The following is a 21,907-nucleotide window of genomic DNA, read 5'->3' as shown; positions in this document are numbered from 1 at the left end:
TCTTGATGTACTCTTTCGGCATACTCAAGTGGACTCAAAAAGAACTAGACGCCCTGGATAGGAGAGTCCGTGTCCTGCTGACTGCATATCGGATGCATCATCCTCGGTCTTCGGTGATGAGATTGTATATCCCACGGAGATGTGGTGGCCGAGGCTTTTTAAATGCCAAGACCCTACATAACCGTGAAGTATACAAACTCAGGGAGTATTTTCTCCACACTGACTTGGATATGCACCGAGATGTAGTTACAATGGACAAGGGGCTAACTCCGCTCTCCTTAGGCAAAGAGAACTGGCGCAAACCCGTAGTACTAAGTACTGAAAATCGCAAGGGGGTATGGAAGAGCAAGGAGTTACATGGACGCTTCTATCGGGCCCTTCATGGACCCGATGTGGACTTTATCGCGTCCATATCTTGGCTACGGTTCGGTAACCTATTCGGTGAAACCGAAGGTTTTGTCTGTGCAATTATGGACGAAGTTATCATGACGAACAATTACCGGAAGTATATTGTGAGGGATGGCACGGTGGACATATGTCGGGCGTGTCACACTCCGGGCGAATCCCTTAGACATATTATTTCCGGTTGTTCTCGTCTTGCTAACGGAGAGTATTTGCACAGGCATAATCAAGTGGCCAAGATTATCCATCAACAACTTGCACTTCGATATGGTCTTGTGGTATCAGAGGTACCATACTACAGGTATGTGCCCGACCCAGTTCTCGAGAATGGTCGTATCACACTGTACTGGGACCGATCTATAATCACTGACAGGGCTGTTGTCGCCAACAAGCCTGATATAGTGGTGAGAGATCGGTCAGAGCGCCGCACGATAATTGTTGACGTCACCATCCCTCATGACGAGAATCTCGTGAAGTCTGAGAAAGATAAGCAAATAAAATATCTCGACTTAGCTCACGAGGTTGTCGACATGTGGGATGTGGATACAGCAGTTATTGTGCCGATAGTCGTTTCAGCGAATGGACTAATGGCCAAGAGCCTCGACCAACACCTTAAGAGGCTCTCGTTAGGCAGCTGGGTCAAGGGCCTGATGCAGAAGGCAGTAATCCTCGGCACGGCACGTATTGTGAGGAAGTTCCTCTCTCTGGAGCCTTTAGATGAAAATATTTTGTAGCTGATTAAACATAATTTTTAAATAATTAGCTTGTCAAACCAAGAGATGAGTGATACCCCAAACAACATGTAAAAACGATTCTTGTGTATATGATGTATTTATAAAAACACATCACGTAACTAGCTTACGCATTTATTTTTTAAATGATACACAAAGGATAGAAGAACTAAAGTAAATCTCATAAGAATATGTCAATCATTCAATTCAAAATATATTCATAATCATTATCCAATATAGAAGGGTTACACTTTCGTATTGATTTTTAAAAAGTCTCATCAGCTTGGAAAAAAATACCTCAGTCTTGTGAAGAACCGGAAATGCTTACATTTTTTGTCATCGATAATGCGGTTTATAATAAAATAGCTACTACCTAAATATATACTTAAATAACTTTGTGACAACGAATACATTTTATTATAAATTCTCAATATCTAATACGAATAATCTTAACCCACTCTAGCCTTATCAATAAAATATCTATTGTGTTGATTACAAATTATCATTGTAAAAGTTGTAATGGCGACTGGTGTTGTTTATCTTGTTAGGTTAGTTTTTATAAACTACATCGTGTAGTTATTATATGAAATGTATTCATTTGTTTTAATTTTGTTCAAGGAGTTTTTGATGTTTGTTTATGTTTTAAAATATATACGAGTATACACTAAAGTAAATTAAATATGGATTCAAAACGGTCAAGTTATTATGAAAAATATGGAACGAAAAAGAAGAAAAAGTTGGTGTTGGTGAGTTAATACATTTTAAACTTTTATTTATTTTAACTGATCATTTCAAAAACTTTCGTAATAAAACTTGTGTTTCAAGATGTCGTAAATAGAATCAACAACAAAACAAGCTATCCGATCTTACCGCACGTCTGCAGGTATATACTTTTGCTAAGAATATCTTGAAACATTCTATAATATATCTGGAAATACTAATTCAAATTGAAAAGTGTTTTTTTTTATGAGTAGAAACCGTTTAAATTTATTATACAAAGAGAATATAATATTAATTATAATAAAGAGAAGAACATGAGTGAGTAATGTGAGTGTGAGTGTAAAAAAATTGAGAAAAGCATTTATAATTTCATCTCATTTTCTGAAATACGGTACGTCAAAGAAAAATATATCGGGCCTCCGGAGGACCTACGTCTATAGAATAAAGTTTAAATAATAATATTTAATTTAGCCATTATATACATTCACAATAAAACAATAACATTAATCAATAACCCGCTTCTTTATGAATTTTTAGATATAAGGAGAAAATACATAAGGGTTGGGTAAATATATTTCTAATAATTTTTAGCAAATATTCAATTAAAAAACCTATTATATATATTTATCTAGTTGTGACCACTAACAGGTTGGTCAATTTGCTCGTCCGTATTCCTGTACCACAAAAAAAATACTAAAAAGGTGTGGCATTCCTCCTGACTGTATTGGCCGTCTTAGCGTTTGGAATCCGCTGTCACTTATCATCAGTAGAGAGGAGATATATAATAGATAAAAATAATATGGACAAACTAAGTCTATAGGTCCAATAGCAACGCATCGATAGGAACTGTAGTCAATTTATACATCATAACTAAAAGCAACTCGAAAAAATTGGATGCAGTTTGAAGACGCCGGGTTCTACGGAACTTATTCCTTTCAATTTAATTTCGCTCTTCACGTTGTTCTGTACTCTACTCCAAATAGATTGAAAATGTGCTTGGTTTGTATCATTTTGAGTTCTTCGACCCAAATTACTGCGCCCACATCTAGGCGGCATGCTTGTAAGTGTGACACTGAATGGAAGAAAAGTGAAAATAAATAAAGACATATTAATTAATTATACAATTCATTAATAACTAATATTACAGAGGAATATTAGTTATTAATGAATTGTGAATGACTAACACGTACAATAATATTATTTTCTTTGTTTGTTTATTTACGCCCCAGGCAACCAAACAAAAAATATTGTATACTATAAAGCATTAGAATGAATATTATTACAATAAACCAAACGCACCTTCTTAAATATTAACTTAAATAAATTACAAAAATTATTAAAACATGCGCCGAGGATCTAATTAGTTTGCTTGTTATAATGACAAGATATGACAGACAGATATCCTGATGGAGTGAGGCGTCTCATCGCCTCATCGCGTCTTGGTGGCCATCTTTGACGAAATTACTAAGTGCTATACTCGAAGAGCAGGTGGACTGTGATGGTCTCCTTATGCGACTCAATCAGAAGAGACGCTACGTATAACTCCGTTGCCGTTCTATCATTGAAAACTCATGGTAGTAAGCTCGTCTCACTATGATAGAAATGGTACCTACCGCTATATTTTAATGGGTAGTCTGGAAGATGGCCAAATGCTATTGGAGAATTTACTATATTTTATTATATTATTTTCTTTAAGGCGACGAAGGATTCGATATTTGACATGAATAAAAATTGGGGCTAAATTTTAATTCTACTTGTACTTTAGATTTCGACAACTTTTAAACACTATATGCTGTTTTACTATGATGAGGGAATTATAGAATAAATAAACACACATTATAACGCGAAACGACTGCTCTATGGGTTATTCCATAATATAAGGAAACGAATTCCGAAATTAGATTAAAATCAACAGAAACGATTCCTTTTAAAAGAAAAACAACGGCATATAAAGTGCCCTATATTTTAGTATAAAATGTATGACACCTTCATACAAAATTACATCGAAATCCATTTAAACATTTTAGAATGTCGTGGTAATTACAGAATGACCTAAATCGTAGACCGTTAATAAAAGCAACAAGGAAGTGTATAATCGTAATTTTCGTATGAAAATTTACCCCTTTTTATAAATAGCGGAGAGCGCTCATAGGATATGTATGATTCTTACTTATATAAAGATCAGCATGTTTATATGAATTTATATGGATTTTTTCCATTCTGGATATTTTATCAATTTTTCCGATATGGATACTAATTTAAAACTACAAAATATTATATAATATTTATTTATACAATGGTACCCACAGATATAGCAATATTACGCACTTAACATCCTCAGAAAAGTTATAATGGTAGCATGAATGAACTAAATCGTTTTTTAATTCATTCTTCATTGCATCCCTGATGTGCACAAATTCACACATCCCTTAAAAAATGTTTTGTAGTATTTCATTGTCTATGACGTCATCACACTTATAATTGATACACACAACATACACTTTATAACTTGGCTAATAGTTGACAAGTAGTAACTCATCAATATAATCCAAACATGTCGCATTGCTTATATACTAAGCGATTGCCATATGACTTCAGAAACCCTTTAACTGCCAAACCAATAATACATTGGATGCGAATAATCTCTTAACATGGATATGATCGTTTTCATCAGTTTTTTTTTGTTAATAATAAAAGGCAGTCGCCTGTATCTACCGAGTAGGTAATATAGAAAAACGGTTAAGTGCAAATATATGGTCCTAGTACTTAATGATTCTCTGATACTGATTGTGAAAAAAGGTTCGCTGAATTTGAGGCCAGAATGATGTAAGTACTTCATAGTAATTTTCGTAGAACTCTATTTCACGTTATAACTAAAAGTTTTAAATATGTATAAACACTAAAGTTTTGTTCTTAATATAATATTCCCAAATGTTGATAAAGGTATCTGAAAATACTTTTACAAATATAACTTATTGAGCTGCGTAACATCGTTTGTGTAAATAATATAGTACTTGTCTCGGGTAACGAAAACAGGTCCGACACCCAGTGTGTTAGATATTTGCCAAGTGTCAAACATATACATAAAAATTGAAACAAATTAAGTAATACGTCATGCAAATAGGAATCTTTTTTCAAAACTGACAACTGTAGTGGCTTTCTGTAAGAACTCACATCATCACAGTAATGAAATGTTGAAAACCAATTTACGGCAATCGCTTTTTTTTAATACTTGATACTTTTTTTATACTTAAATGTTATAAGTATTATTGTTAATATATATTTATTATCACGTTATGAAATTTTAAGATCTGGTTTTACTGCGGATTTTACCTTGTTTTTACAGAAATGCTCTAATGAGCCTTACTGATGAGCACGAGTCATGTTACTTTTTATATAAAGTAGTTTGTCATGAAATATACTTAAAGATTTACTAAATTCCTGTTGGTTTTACTTAACAAAGGTTGCCTAATAATATCTGGAGACGTATTTAGTCTGTGGAGGAACCAGTCTATGGTTTAATGGGGCAAATGTTTGAAGACGCATGCGCGAAGTCCGCTTCGGGCGTGCAACGAGCGAACGCGGCAGAACACGGTCACGCTTGCGTGTGTCGCCATCGATCCACGTTACGCGCTCCGGAACCTCGTCGGCCGCCGTCGTTGCGGCGAACCGCCTCACCATGCAACCACCGCCGAGGAAGGTGAGTATGATGACAACTATCATGACAGGCCAATAATAATGAAGAAGGACTATGTCGCATTACAGCGCTCTACACTTCATCGAGCCGCGATACCTGTATCTCACAGTGCTACCGCGGTATCGCATTGTCAGTGATTTTTCTTAAATGCTCTTTTGTTTTAGGCTGTAATTTGAGGCATACCACTATTACTGCCCTACTTAATATCACACAAGAGTATTTCTAGAATACGCTATCATAGTGTACTGGGTAGTGGTCAATGCTCTTAGATTAAGTAATTGGTCCATTGCTCAGTATAAATGATGCCGTTCGTCGCAGTGTTAAGGGCAAACATTTTAGGAATCGAATCAGTATCGAAAGATGTGCACTTAAATTCGATAATCTTTCGAAGCTTACATGAAACATACAATTTAGTTATGGCAGGAACCGCGTTATTCGTTTTAATATTCATTCATTCGCTTGTGATATCGATATGATGACAATTCAATTGTTTTAATAATGTTCAAAATTAAATCATTAATATTTTACCAACTTGTTTATATTTTAGCTTTTACACAAATACATTGACAAAATTCAAGTGTAAGATTGGAAAAATTGTATTTTTAAGGTTTAATTTTCACGGAATTTTAATGACATCTACTGCTAATATTTGTATTAAATTTTCACTTACACACCAAAGATCTTGGATACCGATTTCAGTTACAAATTAGACGTTATATTTATATCAGCAGTTGAGGACGGAGAATTTCCTTACTAAACTGCTAAACTAAGCAAACTAGTATTCGAAATATTTGTTTGTTTATTTGATATTCCGATAACATCAATATTTATAGCATAATAGCATACAAATCGCGGAGTGTTACGGCTGAAGCTTTCGTATCGAACAATGTCATATTAATGACGTATAGATATGTAGATTTTAATATATTAAAAATAAATTTTCATAGTCCACTAACTTGTCGTATAATATTATTATTTCGTAGTAACTTTAACATTTAATAAGTCGTTTGTCTTTCAAACTTTAATAATTAGATAGATGTTTAATTACAGGACTTCCCATCAAAGCGGGAATATTTTAAAGATTATGTCAGTTTGAACATTAAACTATTTTGTTTACTAAACATTTCAAACGTAATATATTTTCTTGACTATGGAATATATTTTCAAAGAAAGCTTAATTGAATTAGCCGTAACTTGTACAAGTTGTTTCGAATTAAAGCACTTATTAGGATATATTAAAAATATTAGCATTAATTTTTTTTAAGTTAAATTTAAGGCATGTAATAAAGCGTCGGCGCGCATGTAGGTGTATTTATGTGGTCATTACAGATAATATTCAAACATGTTCCACTCAAGTATTTAAAAAAAATGAAATGTGAATGCATTACTTTTAAACCCTTTAATTAAAACAGAATTAGCTTTAGCGCAAAGACCAGTGCTATACAGGCAAATTTTATGTTCAATTTTTAGTTTGTGTATGTACATACGGCACGTGGAAAGAATTAGTTTCTCGCGATAATATTTAATGCAGCTTTCAAAACATAAGCTCTAATCGATATGACTAGATATATAGATAGTAATACCCCAGATATTAAACAAAAAGCAGATGGAGCGTACGGAACAATATAATGAAGCAACAAAAGCGAATATAAATCGAAAGCGTTTATAAATTCCCGGTAATGCAAAACAAGACGTATTTTTGTTAATAGATCAAAACTGCTGTCACTTTTATAATTAATAATTATGAATTATTTAACAGATTGTTACTACACACGCTACCGGAAATTTGTATTCGTTTGTGATTTTATATTCAATTTTCTTGCGACGTCGGTTGATGTTCCGTGCGCTCCAACTGACTGGAGTTTTTTTTATAATCTCAGAGTAAGTAACACACTTGGGTTGCAGTTTTAAATATAATGTACCACACAATTATAATCATTTATATAATCATATTTCAACAATAATAAGCAAACAAATAATACTGCACTTCTAAATAGCAATTCAACATTAAAATAAAGCATTCCTCAAAACTCATAAAAATCGATCTTCAATGCCAAGAATTAAAAATAACAGTGCCAAAAAACCTATATACCATATTTTGTATTGTATTTATATATATTATAATACAAAATATTTTGTATTTGTATTTAGTTACAAAACAGCGCAATTGATAAGCTCATGCAAAAACATTAAATACTTTTTGTTCATTTTCTATTTTTTTGTAATATAAGGTTAAAAGAGTTTTTCTTTATATATATACTTTTCTTCAGTAATACTAAGTTTGTGTTATACAGACAATAAAATTTATCAAAAGTATTTATAACAGACTGGACAGCGTCTTTGTTTATTGCTGATAAAACTCGCTATAAATATTAAACTCACTAATTTTTTTTAAGTCGGTTTTCATTTTGCTTAAATATATTAAATTAGTGTTAAAGTTTTTATATAATATAGCGCCATCGACAAAACTAAAGCTGGTTCGACATAAAATACATTTTGGGATACAATTTCGAAAATCCCATTTTTTTCCTAATAGTCAATGCGATAGATAACAGAAAACTGTTTTATAATCTAATTGACTAACCACATAGTCTTATCTAACCATAAATATTTTTTCTAGCTATGAACTTGAAAATGAAATATGCGCCACAATGCATAATGTATAATTATATAGGTATATCAACATTCAGATCAACCGGAGCCCAGAGGTATGGGATTTTCAGAAGTACACCCAGATTTAACGTTGAGACTGTCTGTTCATAAAAATATTGTCTGCTGTCTTCATATTCTCAAAAAAGTAAAAGCTTGAATCGGATATTCTTTCCGGAAAATGTTTTATACATTTACTGTCACACAAATCATACACAATTATGTGTCGTTGTATGTTGTTTTGTGACATTACCCTGCGACTAATTTATGTATTTAAAAAATATAAATTTCCCCGACGGCCCTTCGTAAAATAAATTAATCAAACAATAATAAACTGAACTTCGTTTATTATTAAAAATGCATCGAATGAGGGTACAGTTCAACTTTATATTGTACGTCTCGCTATAGTTGATTAGAAGTAATTTCTACTTACGTTTATATTTTCAAACAAAGAATTATACTATCAATTTCCTGAATTAAATTATACATGATACTACTATTATACTATTACGTTTTACTAAAATTTATATTCACATTTAAATTCGTGAAGGTTAAGTATTATTTTCACCTGTATTATTTCAATAATGTAGCAATAATTTTACTTAAGTTAGTTTTCATTATTTTATTCCAAAATATGTTGATTATTATTTAAGCAGACAGTTGAACCGAAAAAGTAAAATCCGTGCAAATTCCTATTTACAAAATCTGGTGCGGAACTGTACAAACTGTGCAACGCCTGCCTGCAATAGCGAAAAAAAGACTGAATAGGATGATTTTGAAACGCAAAATTTTTTAAAAGAAAATCTAAAAGCAAGTTTCGAATAGGTATGAAAGAAATATTCGTGTGTTTAAATGAAGGCGGATCCGAATCCTCAGGTTTCTTTCAGACGGTACAATTAAGTTTTACATCATATTATAATTGTATGTGAGTGAATATTGGTTTTGTACAATTTGAAGAGTATTATATATATATATATCTTATATATATCCGGAAGTTAGTTAAAACAAACCTCAATATAAAATATTTTTCTCAATTAGGGTTACAAGGCATATTATTAATTTAAGGTTTTAATGTATTAAATTAGAGAAATATAATTTCCATATAAAAACACATTTTTATAAAGTACAAAAATTTTGCTGTCCCTTACTTTAAATCTAAAATTATGGAACTCTTCAAACTGGAAGTACCCACTTACCAAGACTTGCGAAATAAACTTACATTTTCACACCCCTTTCATATAATTGAACGTCAATCTAGATCATGTCATCGCCAAACGCCAAACATGGCAAATAACAGTTCAATATTGTTTAGAATTTTCAACTTACAAAAGTACTAATAACTTTGTTAATTTTACCACACCTACTAAAATAAACAATTTTTTTTTCCCTACATATAAAATATATCACTATTAAAAGGGGTTGGCAACAATTGGCAAGTCACATGCTCGGACTATCTAGAAGACATACTAAACAAACAATATAGTATAAAGTAGGTTTTGATTACAATTAATATATATATATTACCTTTTTGGCAAATGTAAAGGCACGATGTTATTGGTTTTATTCAATATAAAGGCATTACTTTGAACAGTATGATTTGATAGAAAACAAATATAAATAAACTTATTTGAAAAAAAGCAAAGCCTGTTTTTTTTCAATTACTCTAAAAGTTCCAATATTTTTGGATAGATTGTTGCAAATTTGCGTGTGTATTTTTATTGAGTTCATATTAAAAACGAAGGATTAACTTTGAGTAATGTAGTATCAACAGAGTGCCAACTCTAGTATCTGCAGAAATGTAAACATAATGCCCTTTACTGTACATTATATTATTTGTTATTATTAATGGCGTTCCAGAGTACCCATGAAGAAGACTCATGAAATGCGAAGACTCTATTTACTAATTTATGCATACATTTTATACATTCTGCATTTATAATATTATTTGCATCTTATATAAAACGTTATTGATTAACTGGCAACGTTTTCTACACATGCTTGACACCTTATTCCACTAAGGAAATGGAGTATAGGGAAACCCACATCTTCCCGCTTCCCGGTTCTTGTTCAACTTCGATTTCCTTTAACTTGAGTGTTATTTCATAAAAGGCCGTTATTTTATATATAATCTATGTTTATATTTTAAACCTATGCAGTTTGTATGTTTATTTTATTATTAAACGTGCTTATATATATATCAATCTAGGATTGTGACTCCACGGTATACTTCGAAGCGTGTAACCATGAACCGTAAATTTGGACGGTAAAATTATTTAATAATTTTTATTATTTATATAGGCATTCGTATATAACCCAAAATATGCTATGTGAAGAATAGCTTGAACGTATAGTGTTCATAGTAATTATAATAATCTTAACTTATTTTTATAGTGTTGGAAGGAGTAGAACTTTAAGCAGATCACAAAGACAATTTCTTAACTTTTAATTCGATTGCTGCTTTTAGAAATATTCAATATTAAGCCTTATATTCTATAATTTATAATATTATTTTGATCGATTACAGTTTAATTTAATTATAATAACCTGGGTATGAATGTAAGAAATGATTTAATTCGCTTCAGTCATCTCTAAGAGGATTAGATTCAGATTCAAGAATACGATTTAAAGGCATTTAAGCCTTTGGTTGAAAGATCTATATTAATGTCTATAACTTGAAAGTACGCCAGAAGGCTGTATACGAGTCTCTCTATGCCGAATGCCCATAAAGTATACGTTTATAAGAGTATTATGAGACAGAGCTATGCAGACGTTGTGTAATAATAATATATCACTCACAAAATTGTTCTTTCTTTATCATTTATACTAAATACTTCATAGTTCAGTCATTATTCATATTCATATTCATTAGTCATCGGGAAAATTGGGTGAGAAATGCAAATGAACCGAGAAAGATCAATTTTGGATATTGTGCGTGGGAGGTGGAGGGGGCGTGCTATAAAAGCTTTACTACAAATTTTCGACCAAAAAACCCATATTAATTTTGAAAAATGGGGTTAAATTCCGATTTTTCATAATAACTCGGTCCTCCGTTGAGATACGTAAATTTCTGTGGAATACTTTTTTTGTTGCTTTTTTACGATCTACAATTATGGTTCTTTGCATTTTCCACGTATCGTTCACCGTTATTAAGATATCGACGGAAAAAGGGGAGTGAAATCTCGTGACAGACTTAGCCGCACGGTGGTATTCACACGACACAAAGGATGGAAGGGTATTCTCGGAATTATTGCAGTACAAAATTAATTATTAAGCCAGCCAAATTATGAATAAAATACATAATATTTATTGAAATAATAATTAAAGGCGGCCAAGTTTTTAATTATTTTTGTTCGTTTTAATGGTCTTGGCTGGAGAAGTTCTTCCAAGTAAAACTCTTCGAGTCGTGAAGACCCTTGAAACACAGGAAATGATACTGTGACGGTCGAAATATCCTCATCATCACCATTTTCGTTCTACTCCGTCCAATATTTGGCTTTCTCGGTTGATTTGCATTTCCAATTGTATGTAATGACTGGACTATTAAAATACGTCAAATTATTACCCATACACATAAAATCGTACTTTATCGTCTGTTATTAGTTGAAAAAGTATGTTGTTTTTTTTTTTTTAATCTCAAATGGTATACATAATTATTTCTTGTAACTGACATTCTATTGAATACAATAATATCCCTTACTTTATCGTCAATTGAATTTATGTAACTGTTTCTCTTTGTTTGCGAGTTCACAATGAACTTTAAATAAAAACCTTTTCAAGTTTCAATAGGTAATTTTGTATTAACATTTACTAGACTTCCTTCAGAAACACTTTACAGTGAAATTAAATTCTCGTTTGTTATGAATTCTTGTACCTACATTTATAAGAATAGAGAAAGTCTGTTTGGAATACCTATTTTATATAGCGTTACTAGTTGACTTTATCTCCACTATCATCTCGTTTTGAATATTACTTAAATACGTATTTCTATTACAGAGTAACTACACGAAATTTCTGAAGAATCTCCATACTGAGCAAATTGCGAAACTTCACGCAAAGAATCAACATGAATGCGATTTGCTAGAAGATCTCCGCACTTACACCATCAAACGTTCGGCCATTGAGAAATCATATTCTGAGGTAAGAAATTTTATCTCAGCATGTAGTTCTAGATGGAAACTATTGAGGTTATGCTGTGGAAAATAGGATTTCGTTGAAAATAGTTGTTATTTATATAATTCGTCGAACAAAATCGAGTAGCATTGTGTTCTTACTAAGAAGTGAACCGGAACAGGAAATATATCTTCCTTCAGCTTTATATATATTAAATACCTATTACAATTATATTTAATTGCAGCTGTAGTTAACTATCTTATAAACTACATAGAATTAAATGAAAAACTAAAATTAAATTATAAATAATTGCGTTTAAAATAACCGATAACGTCTATAAGTATTATGTCCTTTTTCTTGTTTTTGTAGAGAAATACCAAAATAAAAGTTAAACTATACTATTGAAACTTAAATAGATTTCTATGACCTGGAATATTTTACAGTATGTCTTTAATTTATTGTAGCAAATGTAAAGTACGATTCGATGTAGGTTCTACGTTGGTAAAAATAATATGTGTATAAGCTAGAAACTTTAATTTAAGAACAAATTTCAATAACAACAATACAAAGCCAGTAACAGTACAAGACTACTTTATAAACACCTGTAGGCGATAAAATTTCTTGGAAACATAACAAGAACCGAAACAAACTGTGTCTGAAATCTGATTATTGACTAAAGTCCTGGACTTCAGTCGACTAAACTTGTTCAAAATCATCCTCAAGAAGATGCAGGATTGCGTTTAACCACTAATGGGTAATTATTTCTGATATCTCCCCATTTTGAGAACACTCCCTACAGTGTAATTCATTAAGTGTAAGACTTCATTCGCGAAATGTTGATAACCGGTAAGTGGTCACCACCGCCCATAGGCGCTGTAAGAAATACAACAATATAAAGTACTGTTATTTGGCGGTAGAATGTCTGATGAGTGGGTGGTACCTACTCAGGCGGACTTGCACAAAGCCCTACCACCAAGTAGATGATGTGTATTCTATATGTTTTACAATTATTATAGTCAATGTCGTATATCACGTTCTGCCATTTTGTGCACGTGTTCTGCGATGAGTTTCGAGTGTTTTCTTTCAGAAAATCTCGGAGAGTATCGGAGGACTCTCTGACGTTTCGAGCGTCCTTCAGTATGAGACAACAAGTTTTAAAAACAAAATAGACAAATAAAATGTTAATTTATATTATTTGTTGTTTCACTTTCACATCACTGATAACATAAGGCAGAAACACGAAGAAGTAACGAAAGTATGTGGTTGGAAAATATTTCGACGCTGCAGATTATTTAATGATGATACTTTTGTTTTTTGCCGACATAAGCCACTCAACACATACATACTTTCTAGAAAGGTTTTCTTCGTTTCGATAAAAAGCATAGATATTTCCTTATTTTTTAAATAATTAAAAACACGAAGAGGTTATTAATCTCAGTCTCAATCAGGCGCGAAAGCAAATATTGAACTCGGTGAAATATTTCTGATTAATATCGGCAGGCTGTTGGTGTTAGTCGTTTTCGCAACATAAAGTGAATATCACTCGGTTTTCTTCTTTATATCAAATATCAGTAAATTGTTAAAGTTGCAAACGACAAGTATATAAAATTAGCAAATGCTTCAACTATCTTGTAGAATGGCATCCGGTTCCATTCTACTCGAACAGTCTAACTGATTCTTGGTTACAGTGCAGCAAATGCGGATGTTTAAACATGACTAGGTGGCATTTTAACTTTAACTGATCAGTTCGAAGCGTTATCAGCTCGATACTCGCATAAAGGTCATGATTTAAAATAATACCAGGCAGTTTGCAGTTAGAATTATTATGTTTCTTAATTTAAATCGTTACCAGAAGTTTTTCCAAAAAAACCTTTGAGTCATGAATCTCAGGGATTTTGAAATGACATAGATATTTTATCAAATTAATTTGAAATTGGCTTTCTAAGCATATTTAAAAATGGAAATTTAAGAATTTAAGGTTGATAAAATACGCACAATATCAACACAACTTCATCGAGTCGACGCTGGACGGTACCTGAAATATTGGATATAAGGCCTAAGCGACAGATAATAATTTAATTAACCAGAGACTTTCAAAGAGAGATAGCCACTGCACTCCACTAGTGATTTCGAGATTTAAGGAGTGTAGCAGCCACCTGCAGAAAGCACGTGGCTAACTCACAATCCACTCGCTAAAAAAACGAAATTACATTTTTAAGTGATTTTTATTAAAAATTAATTAATATAAAGAGGGGCGTACCGTTTCTGAGTGATCTATTGTGTCTTGATATTTGAAAAAATGGGTTTTCTATGGAGGTCTCTACGAGCTAATTGAGGGCGTTAATCATATTTATATATGCCAATGGGTTACTTCATGATAAATGATCACACCTTACATCGTCAATGCATCGTCTACATAGAAACTTAGATGTCCCTCGTGCCTGTACTTACATTATCGGAACATAACAATACTTAATGAGTGTATGGCACCTTCCCAGACAGGCTTACGCAAAGCCCTACCTTGGTGGATTGGATGTTTCACGTTTTCGGTTTATCTACTACTTTAACTAAATGGAATTGTTTGTTTTAGGCTTTGTTGAAAATATCATCGGCTTATCTAAACAAGAAAATACCAAACATTCCCGATCTAAAGGTCGATGGAGCTGAAGAGAAATGGTTAGTATTATAATAAATATATTTCGTATTGCTATTCCGGTGCTGCGTATGTACTTTTATAACTATAAATATATGATAGGGCGATCTCACTTCATATAATACGGACTCTTGTCATTATATTAACACGAGGTATTGTCAACATTATTATTTCATACGTATGATGTTAATACGAAAAACCACAATGTTTCAATCAATATTTCGCCACAATTTTATGTCATGATAAATATGCATTATAAACATTTTTATTTTTATTAAACTGGGTTAAATAACAGTTTTAATCAATAATAGGTTTTCAACAGGTAATTTATTACTTTTGTATTTCACTTTAATGTCGTGGAATTTAAATTCCGAATAAAGTTTTTAGTATCATTATTATGCCGGTACAATACGGTTCGGTAATTAAATCCATCCCTTGACGCATGATGTTTAAACAAACCAAAAAATATTACGTCATGATAGAGAGCAAGTTACTTTTAAACATAAAAATCTTGTTCATAAATAATGTCTATTTTTTGTACAAGTAAATAAAGCATGAAACAATAAAACCAACATTTTCTTGACTGTTCTGAATAATTTCTTTAGTCGTTATTGTGCCACCCTCGTCTTAGGGTTATGCATAATGTAATATGTGTTTATACGTCATTTATTAACACCCACATACCCTTGCGGTAATTGAAGTTGACGCTTCAGTACAAGGATATTATTTTTAATCGAATAGGTAGAACATGGCGTGACGTCGCCCACGGCGACGTTTTGTTATATGATCTAAAAGTATGTTTCAAAAGGCAGCTTTGTTTTCTTATCATTCCTTTGAAAGCTATTATTTACTGAAATAATTAAAAGAAAAGTATTTTTGCTGAGCGAAAATAATCTTTTCAGAACTTTATAGTAAGACACAATTTATAACAAATAAAATATATTTAAAAAACGTTTGTCATTAATTTTGGTTATGATGCTAATTCATATCAGGATTAGGGTTGAGGACCACATACAAATCGAACCGCGAACGAGCACGCACGAAGCCGTGGACCAGAACTGTGCACCAGCGAATCTTCTCAATCCAATCAAAATATGTTAAATTAAAAATATTTTTGAAACCAAATTTTCATTGAACAATTTTACTTTAGTACGAATAGCTTTGACTGTCAATGCGAAAATAAAGTGTAAAAATAAAATGCAGCAACGCCACGTGACTTTGCGAATCATATTTGAATTTTAGTTTAAAATTGTGTTACGTTACATAGAAACTTTTCATTTTTAGCAATACTACTCTCAACTGCATACTGCTTTACATTATTAAATTTGCTTTTTAATATGTGCATATACTTTTACATTATATGATATAGCGACTTGCGAATTTTAATATTTAATATTCAGAAGGTATTTAGGTAATAATTTTATTATTGTAGTATTATTTATTAAGTGTATGTTATAACCAGGAACATGTGGAATGTTTGGCGTACCGTGCTGGAGGAAAATGAAAAGCTGGCTCGGGCGAGGTTGGCTGCTGTCGAGGTTTTTCAACAGCAGATTGCTGATGAGGCCAAGGGTCTTCGACAACATAAGCTTAACGTCGCAAAAAAGGTAAATTTGCAATATAATCCTTACTTAAACTTTAGATGCCTAACTTTAAAAAATACTATAATACTTAAGTGATCTGTGTTTTTGTGTTTGTCCACTATGCATTCGAAAACCATTCGCGAGTGATTATGGTGCAAAGAAACAATATTTTTTTCTTAGAATGTTTGCCTTTCAATATATTTCTTTTAACCGATTTGCAGTCCTTTTTTCTACCCGTGCAAAGCCGAGTCGACAGCTAGTATTGTATAAAATAGATAGATGTGTACGTAATTGTGAATGTTGTATTATTAGTATTTAATGTTTCTTTTGTTATTGGATCAAATATTTGTCCTTCGAACGATATTGTCTGCCATTCTCATTTTAGGCCGCTAATTCTGTAAACCATGTAATTTAGTCTGCGTTGCTAAGAACTCGCTCACTTAGCAAAATACCGAATATTAATATTTCCGGAGCATTCACGGCGACTTTTGGCTTTGATTGAACAAATTATGACGACGGTAAAGTAAAACTGAATGATAGGAAGGATAGGGATGTAAGGAATGGTTAATATTTCTTACAGTGCCAATGTCTGTGGGCGGTGATGATCACTTACCATCGGGTAATTGCTTGTCCGCCGCCTACCAAAACCGTAAAATAAAACACATTTCAGCTTAACCGTTCATAAACCACTGGTAACACATATTGCTTGATTTCTTTCGTGTAAATGTTGAGATCATTTGCATGTTAATATAAATTACTTGCATAATAAATATATATTTATTAATAGAAAGATGTCCTTTAAAATCAGTTGCTGTACGGCTAGTTCGTGATGTCGTCAATTATATAAGGAAATATTTAAAAAAAGATTTAAGTACATAATATGCAATATATTAAACTATCTTTTATAGCATTTATGTAAACGATGATTCTTCTTTTATAATATTTAATACGTCATTAGGAAAGTAGCAACGTAAATAAATTATTAACATCGATATCAAAGTGGAAATTAAACTCATTACTTGGATATTGTAACTACAGGGGAACAAACGTTTATGGTATGTTCTATAATACTATTGATCATAACATAAAATTGAATTGAATCAAATAATTTAATATATTCTGAACATTTCATAAACAGTAATTTTGAGGTTACTTTTGAAATTAAATTAAATGTCAGTTTCTGCCTAATACTTAATGGAATACATTATCAAAAGTTAATTCGTACATGATTAAAAATATATTTTTAATTAATAAATAATTCTCTACTTTATTTTTTATGTGACTTCAGAATGAAACATATGTAAACATAAATGTATTTATTTTTGTTTCCGCTATATTGAAACGTTCCTTCACAAGCCACTATTCAAACGTAATATTAGTTTAATCAAAACACCAAAAAAAATATTAAAATAAAACATAGTACCGCAAATCACGACAAAGTCCGCTTCGCTTTTTTAGTGTAATAACTTTCAATTTTTAATTACAATTGATTTTATATACGGGTGATTACATTGCTAAGATATTTTCTGTGCTTACGTTTTGGTTGTTGTATATTGTCAAAAAATTTGCTGCGTTATTGGGAATAGCTACGACCCGGTTGAAATGAAATTATGCGACTTCATTATCCACTACAAAGAACTCTTGCAAGTTGCTCAACAATAATAAATGTATGTAGGTACTTACTGTAAAAAAAAAAACTTGCTACGGTATAACCCCCAGTACATTGTTCACTTATTTCAAAAATGAGATTATTAATATTTGTAATGGAATGGATTTATTTTCATTGCCAGATTCAAATTACGCCTGAACTGAATGCCTTTAAAAGAATCCACAAAAAACATAAAACAAATATAATTAATATTTATCTAGGTGATCGTACTCGTCCATTTGGATTATGATTTTACCATACTATTGTGTACAGTGCCATAGGTTTCATACGATATGTGTAATTTGAGATATCGTGTCAATAGTATCTAATTGATACCTACGTCATTTGAATATACTGTCAAATGATCAATAGTGATCTATATAAAATAAATGCAAGAAATCATCTTAAGATAAATTATAGACCAAGAAAAGTTTTGATTATTTTTCGAATTATATACCAAGATATATTTATAACGCCTTATAGGTACATAAAATATGTGTATGGATGGAAAGCTATTTTAAATTAGTAAATAAATTTGAAAATGATACGTTAGATATTAATATCGGAGCTGGCGAGCATTTCAGTATATGATTGATTGCTTATGTGTCATAGCTATAGAGATTAAAGTTCAGATCAATACGAATCGATTTAGGCCAGTTGGTTAAGGTTCTACGTTGTTACGTTTTTGAGTCACAGCGTTTTAAATTAGTAAAAATAAAAAAGAGCACTAAAGTTAAAAATCATCCAGATAGTGAGACATCCAGAAGTCTGCTTCAGGTATTTGCATGGTTGTAGACGCTATAAACATACCTTCATGAGACAAGATTGGTGACTGCCAAGTGTACTCTACAAATACAATATTTTAAATCATAATTTCGAATTAAAATTGTATTTATTATTTTATAAGATAGTCACAAATACCTAAATATACAGAGTTGACAAAAGGGAAAAAAGTGGTATCTCTTTTATTGGTGAACTGGACCTAAGAAATCAGCGGATATTTTTGAGTTGATTTTTTGGTTGGGGGTAATAAGGTGATATTACCCCCACTTCTCGCTTGCGCGTACTGTAATACAAAGCCGTACTGGCTGCCGCCCTCCTCATGGCTGTCATAAATAAGACAAGCGAGGCCCGTAACTCACGCATCCACAACTGGGTTAGGCTCAGTCCAGTTTCTGCTCCGCCGACTATATCTGGACCATTACGGTCTCACAGAAGAAGGCTACGATTCGCCACGCCGCCGCCCAGTGGAACTATGTCGACACGATTGGTCGCAGGGAGCATTGTCGTCCGATGTTGCGGACCAGTGTCGGTCCTCTACGCGTTCCATGCAAGGCAAAGTCAAAAGTCAAACGTCAAAAGCCCTCAGCATAGGCACGTGGCCCCTCCCGCGTCACATTACTGACACATCATCGACGCTTCGTATCCGATCTTACATATCAATTCTCCAAAGCAAAGCAACTATAACCGGTCATTACGTGCGTAAATAAAATGTAATTCGTCGCTTTTGTGGTGGCGCGCTTTCGCCAGACTTTTTCAGACACTGTCAAAGAGTGATAACCAGTGTCAGCGTCGAAATTATGTTTTACAAATGACATATAGGATCTGATAAAATATGGATAAAGCATACAATACTAAATAAATATAGGGTTTCAAATATTTTACACGAGGAATTCAATTTTTATTATAGCATCAAAACTTCCTGATGTCAAAGCGCGTAGAAAATCTCTTTGTCTAGCTTTTTGTGATGGGAGTGCATTTTGCTTTGACACATGAATCCCAATTATATTGAGAGCATTATTCCTGTTCGTAAAGAATTTTACACACAGATAAGGAAATATGTAAAATAAAAATCGGCCAAGTGCGAGTGAGACTCGCGCACGAAGGGTTCCGTACCATTATTATTTTTGTTTATTTTTTTATTTTAATTTTATTATTATTTGTGAATATTTCAAATGCCACCAATACCAATATCGAGCAAAATAGGCAAAAAAAGGACCCCTAAAAATGACATTCACTCTAACCAAACAAAAAGTTTAAAGTTACAATCTGAATTATCTTGAAGTAACTTAACCATTAGACAAGAAGATAAGGCAAGATTGACATTTGCTAAAGCAAAATTGTATTTAATGACCATTGTATTTAATGGGTTCTAGAGATATTTTATGTTGCATACATAGAGATAGAGATAGAGAGCATGAAAATTTTATAAAATCATCATCTATTAAACATTGTGAAAGGTAAAATACAATTATACAAAACTATGAATTAATTAATAGGTTGATTTAAATCTATTAATATAATCAACATAAAAATATATATCAACAATGAAACATATTCTTTTTTATTTCGTCGACCATTTAGAAACAATTTTCTTATAGCCGGGCCTCTATTTTAGTTTCAAATAAACGGTGCGGTAATTTTCGTAATTTTTTAGGAATCTGAATGGTTTAACAATCTTATGACCATAACATATAGCATATAGCTTTCAACTTTTAATATCGACTATCGTCACCAGCCTTTTGATAAATATGTTGATTGTTTCTTACAAATATGGCAATTTCGAAAATATACATAGCAGTCAACATGTCTATCCCCGTGAGAGAAATTGATTGTTCCTCGGGGCCCCCTCAGGATAAGGCACAGGCCCCGAGTGCCCTTATAGGTAGGTAAGGATGGTCATGCCAAGGAACGCTACTTTTAAGCCTAGCACCTAACGACTAACTCATAAATGCGAACAAAGCCACGTCGACATTTAGTATATAATATACAGATATACAGATAATAGATATACTATACCTATGTGTCATGTATATATAAGTATTATATTATTGAAGTGTTTACTTCAAATTACTTGCTTCCTAATTTCTCCGGTAAATAAGTTATTATAACTTATTTATCGGTGGTCGACGTTGAGACTACCACCAACTTGAAGAAGAAAACGTCCTGATTTAAGAAGAACAGGTGAAAGAAACTCAGCTTTGTTTTGACAATATTCATGATCGTTTCAATATTTAAATTATTTTCAAATGTGTATTATTATACATTTTATGCAGTTTTTACTTCGACTACCAAGATGTAAGTTTAATGCTTATTTATTAAACTTATTTCTCGATAGGTGAAGTAAATGCTACCACCATCTTGGAGAAGAAAACATCCTGATTTGAGAAGAACAGATGAAAGGAAGTCAGCACTTTTTTGACAATTTCATATTTTGATCGTTATATTTATATATCAAAGATATCGATCGTTTTATTCGAATTGTTCGTTTCTTGTTTACAAGTAACTTAATGCTCTTTTTACAGAGAAACCTTTTACTTTTTTTATATATAGCAAGTTTGGCTAATCGACGTTTTCTGGAATCCAGTTGTAACATCGAATGTGTATGCAATATTGAGTTATTCTATTTTTTATTTCCGATATCTTTCCAATAGTGTACCGATTCGCTGGCACAAGCACATAAGGAGCTGCAGTTAACCGTTTTGGATGTGGATAAGACTAAAAAACTGTACTTCGACGAAGAGCACACTGCTCACGATGTCAGAGACAAGGCTAAGGACATCGAAGAAAAGTAAGTTTCATTTAATCATACTACAGTATTTCGATAAATATATTAGATATATTTTAATGAAAATGGATATTTTTTTGGTTATAATCATGAAAAATTTTGATCTTAACAAAGTTGTCGCAGAGAAAAAGAAATGTTCGATCCGA

The 21,907-nt window shown here is 32.1% G+C and overlaps 1 protein-coding gene and 1 long non-coding RNA gene across 7 annotated transcripts in view; one reads left to right on the top strand and one right to left on the bottom strand.

The window, feature by feature from the left end:
* Window positions 1-884: 884 nt before the first annotated feature.
* LOC125075913 lies at window positions 885-21,722 on the bottom strand. Of its 2 annotated transcripts, none has more exons than XR_007120261.1 (4): window positions 21,712-21,722; window positions 16,978-16,980; window positions 14,394-14,399; window positions 885-1,049 (listed from the first exon to the last, which is right to left on the bottom strand). It is a non-coding gene; the product is annotated as an uncharacterized LOC125075913 (long non-coding RNA). The 2 variants fall into 2 exon arrangements; XR_007120260.1 differs by lacking the exon at window positions 14,394-14,399 and adding an exon at window positions 9,396-9,400.
* LOC125075912 (protein nervous wreck) overlaps window positions 1,860-21,907 on the top strand; it is a 28,579-nt gene continuing 8,531 nt past the window's right edge. For 2 of the 5 annotated variants that reach the window (XM_047687755.1, XM_047687760.1), the window contains exons 1-6: window positions 4,554-4,679; window positions 5,394-5,553; window positions 12,193-12,336; window positions 14,900-14,985; window positions 16,425-16,569; window positions 21,628-21,764. In XM_047687755.1, coding sequence (XP_047543711.1) covers window positions 4,675-4,679; window positions 5,394-5,553; window positions 12,193-12,336; window positions 14,900-14,985; window positions 16,425-16,569; window positions 21,628-21,764 — 677 coding nt within the window. In that variant the 5' untranslated portion in view covers window positions 4,554-4,674. Of the gene's footprint in view, window positions 1,880-4,553; window positions 4,680-5,316; window positions 5,554-12,192; window positions 12,337-14,899; window positions 14,986-16,424; window positions 16,570-21,627; window positions 21,765-21,907 lie in introns of those variants that run through there. The other 3 variants (XM_047687759.1, XM_047687758.1, XM_047687757.1) reach the window with 3 other exon arrangements.

Source organism: Vanessa atalanta, chromosome Z (genome assembly GCF_905147765.1).
Source record: "Vanessa atalanta chromosome Z, ilVanAtal1.2, whole genome shotgun sequence".
NCBI lineage: Eukaryota > Metazoa > Arthropoda > Insecta > Lepidoptera > Nymphalidae > Vanessa > Vanessa atalanta.
This window is presented reverse-complemented; position numbering and strand designations above follow the sequence as displayed.